Source organism: Taeniopygia guttata, chromosome Z (genome assembly GCF_048771995.1).
Source record: "Taeniopygia guttata chromosome Z, bTaeGut7.mat, whole genome shotgun sequence".
Taxonomy (NCBI): domain Eukaryota; kingdom Metazoa; phylum Chordata; class Aves; order Passeriformes; family Estrildidae; genus Taeniopygia; species Taeniopygia guttata.
In genome coordinates this window covers 78608914-78622397 of record NC_133063.1, presented here as the reverse complement: position 1 = coordinate 78622397, position 13484 = coordinate 78608914, and the positions used below count along the sequence as shown (strand labels likewise).

At 39.2% G+C, this 13484-nt stretch overlaps 1 protein-coding gene across 1 annotated transcript in view; it reads right to left on the bottom strand.

Annotated features, from left to right (window-relative positions):
- Positions 1–13484, bottom strand: part of MEGF10 (multiple EGF like domains 10) — an 85434-nt gene that overhangs the window by 21396 nt on the left and 50554 nt on the right. The window contains exons 11-13 of the mRNA XM_002188758.5: positions 12837–12957; positions 10194–10357; positions 7272–7374 (exon numbers count right to left, since the gene is read on the bottom strand). Coding sequence (XP_002188794.3) covers positions 7272–7374; positions 10194–10357; positions 12837–12957 — 388 coding nt within the window. The remainder of the gene's footprint in view (positions 1–7271; positions 7375–10193; positions 10358–12836; positions 12958–13484) is intronic.

Below are 13484 nucleotides of genomic sequence, written 5' to 3'. Positions count from 1 at the left end.
TTTTTGTATTTGGTTTTTTATGTATTTTTGACAAGGAACAGGTTAGAAATACTACAGGGATTTAAAAAAAATCATGAAATTAATTTCCAGAGTGATGCTTTTTATGAAATTTCAGCAAAGAAAGCTATGCTTTGATAGAAAAGCCAGAAATTACTCAGGAAGAAAGAAGCATTTTTACTAGAACTTGCAAAGCAAGATTAGACTCAGCTTTTACAACAGTGTTACCAACTGGTTGATGATTGCCACAGTTTTGTGCAAGTATTAATCTCTTACACAATAAAATTGTTTTTATTAAGTTTTCATGTTGGTTCTGATACTGATAAGGATATCTGCGAGAAAATGTTTTTGCCAGAGCTATGGACAAAGAGCTCTTTGATGGTCTTCACAAGTTGCTAGGCAATAGCTGAATGGTCATGATAAACTTCAGCTAAGCTGCTCTGAAGAAATGCTCGTGCATTTAATGCCCAGTGCTTTATGCTGGGGGCCTCACATTCAAATCAGCATTCCCCCAGCATTCGTAATTGCATGAATGAAGTGAAGAATTCTTCAGGGATACGACTCCTCCTGACCATGCTAGCAGAGTATTTGCACACTCCCTATGCTGTATTTTTAAGTTGAGTCTTAGTGATCCACCCAAGTCAGATCAACACAGAGCTGATTTGTTTTAGCACTTGAAGGGGGGGAAAAAATTACCAATTATTTCTTACTGTCTTCCCATGCAAACTTACTATTGGAGTAAGTGCTGTTTTACAGCTTATTATGTTTCCATTAGTCTGATAAAAGGTTATCCAAACGTCAATAATAATTTTTTTTTTCATAAAGAACATGTGTTTGCTGTGCACAATTCATGTTAATACACATGGAACTTTCCAGTATAACCCCTCAGCATTAAAAACTGGTATTCTTCCCGTGTGTCAGTGCAAAAGTGGATATATAGCAGCCCAAACTAAAGAAGGAACAAGACCTTCAAAGGCTGGAGGAATCTTGGTGTCATTAAAGCTTTCTCATTATGGTCCAAGAGCATGCCCTTCATATTTGAGAAAAACTGACACTTCTATTCACAGCAGCTGCAACTTCTGATAGTGAGAATTACTTTCCTAATTTCTCTGTCAAATAACAGATGGGCAGCCCAAAGAAAGGGAGGTGGTAGCCAGAGGAATTAATGTAAGTGTCCCAAATAGAGGAGCTAATGAGATGATCAGAGATTTTTCTGTAGAAGTTAACATTTCAGCTGCTTCACTGCAGCAGCAGAAGAGTCGTGGCTGGAAGTTTTGGCAGAAAGTCAGCTAGAAAAGACTGTCAACAAGGACATCTGAGTTTGAAAGCAGACATCCTTATCTGCAAATTTTAGTGGCAGAAACCCTTTTGAGATATCTGTAGTATCCTTCTGAAGGCCACACTCTTGCTACATACTGCTATCCACTCCAGAAATGCTCTTCTTTTAATCTATCAATCTCTAGGCAGCCACCAGGAAAGTAAGACTTCTTCCTTCTTTAACTTCCTTGTAGGCAGAAAACAGATACACTTAATCACTGATTTAAAGCTGGTTTTTTTCCTAAAAGGGTGGTATTTCTTCCACATAAAGATCCACCACAGCACACAGAGAACAGACATATGGACACAGCGAAATCCAGATGTAGGGTGGAGCCAAACCTTGTCGGAATCTGTGGGTATTGATGATCCCGAGACTGTAGAAAGTCTCTGTCTTTCTGCCCCACTGCCAAAGCAGAAGCCATAATTTGTCTGTGCTGGTTTCAAGGTTCTTTATTCTGTTTATCTCTAACATGTTCTGCTGCCCTGCCGCAGCTCTGTCCTGCAGGGCAGCGTGTGGGGCTCTGCCCTCAGTGGGATGGTACAAACATTAAATACCAGAAACTACCTGTGCTGGATTTACAATAACGTGCCAATATCTGTCACCTACGTTGGACAGTGTGTCCCCAGCCTAAACCAACAGAAAAATGCCAACACCACAGTGAAACATGGAGGGCATGAAGAAGGAGAAAAAGGACAAGACACACCCAAATTCCTCCATCTTGTCCCCTCTGGACCCCTAATCTAGAAACCTAAAATTTTACTTTTGCACCCGTGCCACACTTAATTATTACTCATATCAAACACTCAGAGCTGGTAATTCATCCTGTAAGATTGAAAACTCTTTTCCATGGACAGAGATCACAGACAGTGTCTCTGGGGGCTCTGTCCAGGGGGGTTCCTGACCCCTGCCAGGGTCCCAGACCTGCCAGGGCAGCCAGAGGGATGCCCTAGACTCCCACAAAACCTCTTATTGGAGAATTCCTCTCCCCAATTTTGAAAAGCAGATTTGTCATTTATCGTAAGAGAGTGCTCAGATATCATTTCATTTTGCAGCTCATGAGTATTCCTCCCAATGGGGCCTCATCCTTCAGGAGGCCTGGTGAAACTGGTGGCAGGAGAGGGAAGATCATGTTTTTACAAGAGAATCTTGGGTGCACTGGTGCTACAGCAGCAGCTCATTTTTGCTCCAAAATTGAGCAAGATCCATGACAGAACTCTTCCAATTCTGTTTTTCTGCTTCGTAGGATGGGGGAAAATATATACTCATGGAAAGTTGAGGGTCAAGGCAGAGCTGCAGCCTTCCAGCAGACCTGGGTGTTTCCACCAGTAGGGTGGGTGTCAGATGGCAGACCTCCCCTTTATAATCCAGCAACAAATGTGCCTCTCAGAAATACTGTCAGAAGCACATGGAAGGACACAGAAACAACACATCTGGTGATGGGTGAGCTGAGTAATGCCAGCAGGTGTCCAGCACAGAAAAAGTCACTGACACCCCTCCTGCTGCAGCCTGTGGGTGAACGCTCTGCCCGCTGGTGAAATGTGGGCTGATATTACTGCATCTGTCTTTTCCACAAACCACTGCCATTGTTTTGGTACAGATAGCAGACTAGTGGTATTTCATAATCCCTGGCATCACATAGCCTTTAAATCGATTTTGAGAGTAACAAATGTCGCGCCACCCCGACGTGACATCTCTTCACAAATGCAAAGGTGCTGCACCAGTGGAAGCAGAGCAGTGATGTGTGATCAGGAAAACCCACATCACTGCAATTACACTAATAAACTGTCTGGAGGGAAAAAGCTTTTGCCATTTAAATTAATTAATCATATTGCTTTACTTAATTTAATTGAGTAATGATTTAATGCAAAACCTCTGTTTGTAAGAATATAGGTTCCCTAATCTTTCAGAAAATTTGGGAGAGATTTATTTTGACAGCTGCATGCAGAACAGATAAGATTAAGGGATGAAATTATTATGGTGCTTGTTGGTTTGCTTGTTGAGCGAACTGTTAGATGTACCTTTTTAAAGGAAGGCAACCCAAAGTTTTGATATAATTTAATAGGAGAATTATCATTATCTATCAGGAGAGTATATTTTCTGCGTGTTTCTTCTGTTTTCTATTTTAATAGTTCTTACTCTTTTCCAGTCTCTGCCTACTGAGAAATAAAAAAGAATTTTCCCCAACTGAAAAAGAAGTTATTTATAAGATACAGTGAAAATGTCAAGGGATGAGGGAGTTTGGGGCAGACATCATCCTCTGTGTGGGCGGATGTTTCTCATTTGTGCCATCCTGTCATGTGGCTCCTGGAACGTGATGGAATGGTCAGACTGCCAGGAAAAAAACATCACCCTTAACTCTTCCTTCCCTAAACAGAATCAAGCTGCAGCAGAGGGAAAGCATTTTGCAAACTACAAAAGAGCACAGGATTTCTAACAGGGGTCCTGTAAACCTAAGTTGCTTTTGGTTAGCATGAAACAGAACCCAAATGAAAACCAGTAACCCCAAATGAAAACAGAGATCTAATGAAAGTTAATTTTAAATGTTTCTTGAATCTTTTAACGCAACAGTAAAAAACGGAACTTTTACTCCTAAGCAGAATGTAATGAGGAAAAGAGAACACCCTGGGCATGCTCAAAAACAAACTAAAAACTACTTAACAAAACTAAACCTTAGAACATCTCACTGTTGACCCAGTGGGGAACTGCAGCTCTGTCTGGGGGCTGAGACCAAGCCCTTGTGCCCACGTCAGCAGCTCAGAGCTCCCTCACACCCCGAGGTCACTGACCCACCCTCCCCATGCAGCTTTTCCTGCTCCCCAGCCTTGTGGGACAACTGTGTCACTCCTTCATTTGCTTCTGAAAAGTTACATAAACTATTCCCTCTGATGAAATTCCCTGGGGGAAGTGCAGATAACTGTTCTGTTCACAGGGCTGAGGAAAATGCTGTGTTTAAAGTACCTTCTCAGAAAGTCTGTGTTATTTTGATGGCATCAAAACATCTTGGGAAGTTCACCTTGGTGAACTTGGATTCACTTTGGTGTCATGGATTTATTTGTGCTTAAAACCAAAAAATACAAGTTCACATTTTTAAGCTTACTCAAAATGTATTTCCAACACTAGTTAAAACTGGTTTAACCCCAATGGTTTTAAACAACTAAATCCTTCATTTGGGTTAGATAAGCATTAAACTGATCCAAAATCTGGTTTTCCCTCTCTTTGTTCTTCAGCTAGGTAGGTAATACTACCCACCCAAAACTAGTATGTCTAATGGTTACTTTCAAAAATCCAACATAAAAAAAAAAAACAAAAAAACAGCTAAGCTACTCTAACATAATTTCTTTCATTTTAGAAGCTCCTGCATTTTCCACACGTCCTCCACCTGCTTCTCCACACAACTCTGTGCACAACCTCCCTCCTTAATCCTACAATCTTCTGCTATTCCTGCAATGCACTGTTACAGCACAGCTATTTGAGAGCCCTTTCCTGAAGAATTCCCTCCTTTTTTTAATCATTCCAAATATAAGCATCTGCACAAAGCCTGGACTCCTCTCTGGGTATTGCTCTGACATGTGAAGTGTGGGAGGAGGATTTTTCCAGAGACTGAGTATAAAGTGAGCTATGCTGTGGATGTTGTAAAGTGTGTCTAGACATCACCAACATGTCAAAACTAGTCTGTCACACACATGCTGTTCTGGTGACATCATCCAGGGATGGGGGGCTCCATTTTATCAATAATTAGGCCTGAAGTCTCTTTCTTGTGAAGTATTTTTCCTAAGAACAAAGGCAAAGTAAGATTTCACTACACAATATAACTGTATTATGTCTTTATCTTATTATATATTATATAATGTATATTATTGATATATTATCCTTTCCCATACCTGAATCCAAGTACAGTCAAGGTCTGTGCTGCACTTGAAGCCTCTGTCACACTCTGGGTAAGTTATATCACACTTGCCAGGTAATTTTTATAACCTGTTATAAAACAGGTTAGGCTAGATTTTTAATCTGGCCTTTCAAAACTGCTTGTTTTAACCTGGACCCATTTATTAATATATTTTGACCATGTCTGTCTCAGTTTTAGAAGACTCACAAGATGCACTGCAAACTGTGCCTTTAGGACTTGTGAACAGCTCTATCTACCTACAACATTAAGATCAGCAACTTTTCACAGGTTTTTGTGGTGGGTATTCTTTGATTGATAGATTTAGTAATTTATGAGATCACATTTTGAGTAGAATTCAATATAAGTTTGGAGAAATGTGTTCAAACACACACACAATTACCTGAAAACTACCTGAAAGTTAAGGACATTAACATCATAACAAAAGAAACACAAAGTACTGTCAGGAAAAAACAGCAATAGCTGGCATAAGGCTAATGGTATTTTTTGGTAGCTTCTACTATTTTCTGCATTCCTGAAGCATCTGAGTGGCTGATGGCAAGTCACACTGCAGTTTGTGGGAAGAGAATTGAACCAAAAAAGGTCCTGCCTCAGTTAGGTGAGTGCTGGCTCTTAAAGCTCCTCTCATTCACACTGAGAGGATATGGTGAGACAGGCCTTCTCAAACAGATAATAAACAGAAAAAATGAGTAAAGAGGTTTCCTGAGTAAAAAATGAGTAGAGAGGTTTGGTCTTCCAGAGCAAAGCAGGAGCTGTTCCTGCCTATCTGTATCCCCTAGAGATTTCCACTTCCTACCCCCAGTAATCATAAAAGTCATGTTAATCTAAACAGAAAGTAGAAAAAACAGCAGGTAAGCTGTAATCAGCTACAGTTAATCAACTTGAATCGTAGACACCAAGTATTATGTACTTCAAACAAGATGCTGGCAATCCATCCACAGAGCTAGGAAGAAAGAGCATACAAAAATAAAGGTTTGGGGAAAAAACCAATAGTAAGACTGTATCTATCTGAGGAAATTACAAGCTTATGTCCACCTACTTTGTCTAAAAGCATCATAGGAAAAAACAAAACAATTCTATCGTGAACTTACAACTCAGGCTAAATATTAGTTTATAGAATAGTGAAATATGTCTAAAATCACAGATAAAACACTGCTTTTAAGAGAACAAAAATGCTTTGCTCATTTAAGATTTGTTTTTCATGCTGACTCCTCATTATTATATGGAAGGAGTCCACACAGACAGGTGAGATGAGATGACCCTTGCAACGTTGCAACATCACAGCGAGGCAGCTGGAACACTCCAAGAGGGGCAAACTTACAGTGTTAATTAAACCTTACTGAAGATCAAAGAGCTCTTCCAAATTTAAAGCTTAGAAATCCTTGTGAGACCTAAAACTCCCTTCTAGAGATAAAAGGAATTTCATGATAGCTGCCTTTCTGCACAGTTCCACCATGTTTTCAAAAAATCTTGCTTTACACTAGCAAGAGGTTGCAACAATAGTGCCAAACAGAAATTTTGGTGAATGATTTGACTGACAATAGTCCTTAAAATCACAATGTAAAAGAAAAAAAAAATTTTTTTTTTGCAGAAATTTTCATACAAGACAAAATATGTGCAGAGAAACTTAAAAAATGCTGAGACATTGAAATGGCAGCACAGTTGTCTTGGTTTGAGACAAGTTAGGAGGTTGACAAGTTAGGGCAATGGTTCATCCTCTTCTTGGCTGCCTGAACAAAGCTTCCTGAGTTCCTGTGCACGATGTTTTACCCCAAAGCTGCCAGAACAACCTTGGATATTTACAGCTGATCACCACTTTTGCAAGGAATTGTGTAGTAGAGGTGCCCAAGCTTTAAAGTTTCTCTTTCTAGACCCAGTTTTCAGCAGATCACACTGGAAAAATTCCCCACCCATGAGTCAGAAGGGGGACAAAGAGGCCACAGAACAGGGACCACTTGCCCTTCCAACCTCACAAATCTTCCTTTGCCCACAAAACCAAGTCCCACTGGTGGGAAACTCTGTTTTTGTGCTTCCCAAGGGTGTCTCCTGTACCTGACCATCCTGGGAGGCAGCGGCAGTAGCCCGTGGTGGGGTGGCACCCGTCTGCATGGCTGCAGTCACAGCGCTCGGCGCAGTCCAGGCCGTAGGTACCGTCCTGTGGCGACAAAAAACAGAACACCCCAGAGATGATGGCAGCTGGGAGTTAGAGGAGAGACAAGTTAGGGTCAGCCCAGCCTCAAAAAGCAGCCACAGATCTTTGCTGAATCTCCAGGCTGCTATTAATGTAAAATACTTGTGGTGTTTGGAACATGTCAGCATCCTACACTTGCGTTTTTTCATGAAAGTGGGGAAGATAAAGAATGAATTATGCTCTCTTGAAAAATCCCTTAATTAAAACAATTAAGTCTCCTTTTTGCATCAAACCCTGAGATCTCTGCTTATGGGTCAAAATGGGTACCACACAGAGGCATAATTTTAAACAAAATGAGTGAAAACCATTAAATTACAAGATACCTTCAGTGTGAGGTTCACTGCATAAATAAGGCAAACTATCACTTTCTTTTCATTGGAAGCATTTATCTTGATTAAAAACATTTCTCTCGACACTGCAACATATACTCCATCAAAAAGAGAAAATATTTGGCTATGGAACAGTGCACAAAACAAAACTTTCATTTTTACCTATGCAACATTTTTTGAACCAACAAGAGATCACAGTTCCAAGTGGAATCACCCTGTTGGTGTATTTCTTTTTTCCATAGAAAACATCTAAACATTTGATTTTGCTTTTCCTGCTTCTTCCATAGAAGCTGGCACACAGATTTGTGGATAATTTCACACAGTCAACCCAAGAAACTCAGAAGAGCAGATTCTTTACAATCTCCAAACAAGGCAAAGTATAAGAGTCAACTGACTTTGAATAAAATGTGTCAGAACCAAATTTAAAAAAAAATGAGCATGGAATAAAGGCCTGTATAATTTACTGTAATACTTCAGTAATACTTCAGGGTTACCCACAGCAAAGGCAAAAAAGGAAAAAATCATGTCAGGTTTAAACCCCAATAATTTACAATAAATGCTAAAAAAATAGTGCCAGTCACATTAAAAATCGGAATAAAATCTATATGAAAAGTAATCTGCTGTTCTTTGTTGTTCATGCATACATTCCAACCAAGTGCCACAGGATTTAGCTGTTCAAATGCCAGTCTTTCAAATCTAAAGTAGAACAAAATCTTACATTTCTTTAGTGTAAGGAGCCTTTCACTTGTCTCAATAATACATTTTTATATACAGAAAAAGAAAGATTAAGCATTTCCTTTGCACATAATCAGATTTGGAATCAAAGGAAATCCTCAAATATGCTGTTGAAAAGTAGTATTTTTAGCTTGCTATGTACTTGGACTCAAGTCCAAACTGTAGCTCAAATCTTGAACAACAATCTGAACAGTGATAACAATGTTCTGAAGTTACTGAAACAAACTAAAATACATTTATTTAAATAAAGTCTCTGCTCAGACATGAAAAACATTTCAGACAACTGGAAGTATTTGAACTATTTTTTAATAAATTATTGTATTTATTATTATTTGAATAAACAATTTCTGTTTATTCCCCTGCTCTGGAATTTTGAAGCAGAATTTGCATTTGAAATAGTTAAATGCTTATGGACATTGTTTGATGCAGATAGAGAGAGGAAGAGGAAGACAATGAGCTTGGGCTTGCTGAATTACCTGATACAGAAATGCTTTTAAGCTTTATTTTACTAAGTTTGGGATACTGATACAATTGCTCTGAAATATGTCTTTTTAAAATGTCAGTTTTGGAAAAGCTAATGCATCTTGGGAGGTCTCATCACCCTTCAGAATCAGGCACTAAGTGATAAACAAAGCTTCTTGAGGAAACAGAAAAATCAGTCTTCTGATGGAGATGCATTGTTGGAAACACTGCACAGGTGGTACTGCCATCAGCTTTCCAGAATATATTCCATTTTCTCTGCCTCTTTACTCACTACAGGAGTGCTTCATCTTAAAACCAAAAGCAAAGACTCAAAAAATCACTCTTGATTCACTAGTGCAGTTCAGCAGAAAAAAAAATCACTGAAAACAAGGTGATTTTCAGTATTTTACTGTAGTTCAGCTACTCCCATCATGTCATTGCTCAGTGGAGTTCATCCAAACTGAAAGAAGCTTAAAAGTGATATGGGAGTAGGAATTTATAGGGTGTGTGTTCACTTTGGGTGATTCCTTTGCAGTTACATCAAACCAACAACCTGATCTGCAGATACATTGCAAAAGTTACCAATTGACAGGGGAAGAGAAAAGGAGGACAGAGAGCAGTTTATTTTCATAATTAGTTTTGTTAAAAGTTTCCCAGAAGATTGATGTCCATCACTGAAAACAGTGGACCCTGGAAAAACCCACTTTTATAAAATACTTCTTTTTTTTTTTTTTTTTTAAGTGTATGAAATATAATTGAAGCCAAATAGTTACACAATAAAACAAATACACTTGGAATCTTACAACTTAAAAACTTCTGAAATTACATATTTGAATTTATGTATTTTATTTCCCCAAAGCTGCAGATTACAAGGTGGAACAGAACTGATAAGGAGCATACCACTGTCCTCACAATGATTTCTGATTTTCCAAAGTCTAGGAGAGAGGAGAAACCAAAGCCCCAGTAGAAAAGCAAAGACCTGTGACAGGACTGGGTGGCAAAAGTAGCTTCTCACTTTTGTCTGAGAAAGAATGAGAATTCTTTATTCGTACTGTAATACAGATGTAAGGAGAAAAGTAATTAAAATGACATTATTTTATTTGGGGTGTATTTTTCTCTCATTATTTACACTTGAAAGTAACTGAACAGTAGCATTTTGATAGCATTTGATGAAGAATGTTAGAAGAATGACAGATGCCCCTCCCTGCCCAATATTCTCCTACAAAAACTCAAAATTCAGTGGAATTATTAAACTACCTGGCAAGGGAGTTCACATTTCTCTCCCCTCCATCCTGGGGCACAGGTACAGGTTCCATCCAGAGCATTGCAAGCCCCTCCATTGAGACACTGGCAGGTCAGGTTACAGCCCAGTCCCCACGTGCCACTGGGGCAATTTATGGAGCAATCCACACCATGCCAACCTGCCAAAAAAAAAAAAAAAAAAGGGATTAAACTGAGAAATTAATCAGGTTTTCCTCCACTCCTCTCAGATGATGTTGCATGTCTCTGAGGTGGGCAATCCTGGGGTAAAATTCACTGCAGGATTTATCAGCAGCTTCAGCTGAGGGCTTGTCCAGGTTGGAACAAAGGTGTTCAAGGGCACCTTGTAACATCTGTGCACAGCACACATCTGCAGATGGGTGCCAACAAGCAAAAGAGACTGATGGAAGATCTGAAATGGAAATAGAGACACCTTGACATTTCACTGAGAAGCTCTAAACAACACTGAGAGTGTTAAGGTGTAGTCTGAAAATAATTAGGAATATTTTCCTTAGGCTCAAGCTGCTGCTTTCGTAATTGTTCCACCAGCATTCAACTCAGACAGTCCTGTAATATGGTTTTAACAGGTATCTAACAAAAAAAAAAAAAAAAAACCAAAAAAACCCCCAAAAAAACAAACAAACAAACAAAAAACCAAAAACAAACGAACAAACAAAAAAACAAAAACCCACAGGCAAAAGTACTGCATAACTTGGATTTGGATCCTTTCAGGAAACATGGAAGACCTTTTAGTTTATTTCTGTACTTCTCTCCAAATCCAAAAGGAAATGTAATGGAAAATAGCTCTAAAATGCAGCATTTGCCACCGATCATGCCCAGTAGCAATGGTTTGCAGACTGGATAGACTGATATGTGAATAGATTTTTTAAAATGTGATCATCCATTGGATTCAAGAGGAGCAATGTGAGGCAGTCAGTCACATATTAACATCACCAGTGACACAGGCCAACTTTCTAATTTTGTACCTTGTTTACAGTAAGTGGAGGGAAAAATAATTCTGCACTGAGACTGATCAATAGGCTATGCAAAACACATGCACAGAAATCAGGCTGCCTCGTGCTTCATTGATGACTTCAAATTTAGGGGTCATTTCAGGGAAAAAACATATGTTTTGTAATTTGCCTAGGAAATTGAGACACTTTCCCTTAACTGTCTTCCCAAGATTTATAATCTTTTGTTTACATGGCAAGTACCTAGGTTCAGTTTAATTTTACTTTGTGCTGTCCTCATTTACTGTAGTATGATTAAAATTGTATGGGGTACAGAAAGATAGGATTCTGCGTTGCCCAAGGAATATTTTTATCCTCACGACCTAGCTGCTTTGCAGTATCTACCTGAACAGTGTTAAATTAGCCCCACTCTCTCTGGAAAGAGTAAAAGTTCCACATCTGCTGCACAACTGATTTAAAAGTGTCAGTCCCTGAAAAATGTAGTGGTTATTTGCCTAGCAAACTCTACTGGATGAGATATTGGGAATTGTTCCCTGGCAGGGTGGGCAGCCCTGGCACAGGTGCCCAGAGCAGCTGGGGCTGCCCCTGGATCCCTGGCAGTGCCCAAGGCCAGGCTGGACACTGGGGCTGGAGCAGCTGGGACAGTGGGAGGTGTCCCTGCCATGGCAGGGGTGGAACAAAATGGTCTCTAAGGTTCCTTCCAACCCAAACTGTTACCAAATCCTCCAAAATCTAGGTATAAATAAACCCCTCTAACACTGTCTTCTCTGTGTCAGCAACTCAGGCGTTTGTTTATTCCTGGTCAGGGTCTGTGTGTGTGTGTGTGTCTGACAAAATTCTGACCTCCACGGCGAGGCAGACACGAAACTTTTTTCACTTATTTATCCATTTTTAGCAAACAGAGAGATTATTATTCATTGATTCTAAATTATGTAATTCTCTTTCATTACATAGCATTCTATCCTCTATTGGTAATTGATTCCTCACTTCTCAGGCTAATTAGTCTGTATTTTTCACTCTTTTTATTATCTTTTCCACAGGTAGAGTTTCCAACACACATACATGGAGTCTTTGTTATCTTGATGTCTTCCTCATCTTCTGGTTTCTGCAAAATGTCTTTGTAGCCCATAAATTCTGTAGTTCTTGTATTGGTTTTAAACAATTCATCTCTCTCTCTCCCTCCCCCAGGCTTTGTTTACTGAAGAATATCAAAATTAGCTAAGGAAAACTTGGAAGTTTCACTAATTTTCCCAAGTATTCCCACAACAGCTGCTTATGACAAACTTTGCTAAATTGTGGCTAGAAGTGATTAAAAACTAGCACACTGCTTATAGTCAACATACGGGTTATGATTAATTAAAAACAAATTATTAAAAGCTAATCAAAACCATTAATTAAAAAAATAATAGGAAAGTTATGTAATTCCAACCAAACTGTCCTGGGATTCTGTATGATTTTGATTAGGAATGCTGACATCAGATGAAGGATGCTCCTGACAGAGCAGAGAACATGTTTTCTTCCCTGAGAACATATTTTCCTTGTTTTCACCTCCCAGAGCAGCAAAAGCATCAAGTGTCTGCTTCTCATTAAGTTTCCATTTCTCTGCTTCAAAAACCTAATTTCATTTCATGGTTACAGGGAAATAAAATCCATCTGAGGAGATACTTACCTACTTTGCAGGCACAAGAGCCATCCACAGGTGAACAGGTGGCCCCATTTTTGCAGCTGCACACGGAGGAGCAGTTCACTCCATATGTCCCAGGGAGACAAGGGGTACCACAAGATGCACCCTGAATTATAAAAGAAATAGTCTAAAAACCATCTGAGGAGGCTCAGACAACACAACTGACTCAAGTGATACAAAAGCCAGAAAAAATACAACCCATGCATGTCCTAGGCTGTCACTAAATTAATTTAGGAGAGAGGGATGTCTTCATGCCATTGAAGCATTTTTAAGTCTTTTTAAGTAAGTATTGGTTTTCTAGGATTTGTTCTGAGAGCTCAGGTCACATAGTACCTGGTTAGATCAGGTGGCTCAGTGGACAGTAATAAAGAAGCTCTTTATGAAGTCAAAACACAGAAAGAAAGCAGTCTAATGGTTAATTATATGGGTATGTAAAATATTTTTAAGAGCTAATTTGGCTGACGTTTTCAGTTATTACTTTCACAAGAACAGTCATACTGTAAAATGTTAGATTAGCATCCAAAGCACATGTAACAGCAAATGTGTGTAAAAGTTGAAGAATAATCTGTCCTGAAGTATAAAAAGAAGTGTCTTTGGCTGGAGTTTCTGTGGATGGAGCGTGAGGAGTTGATG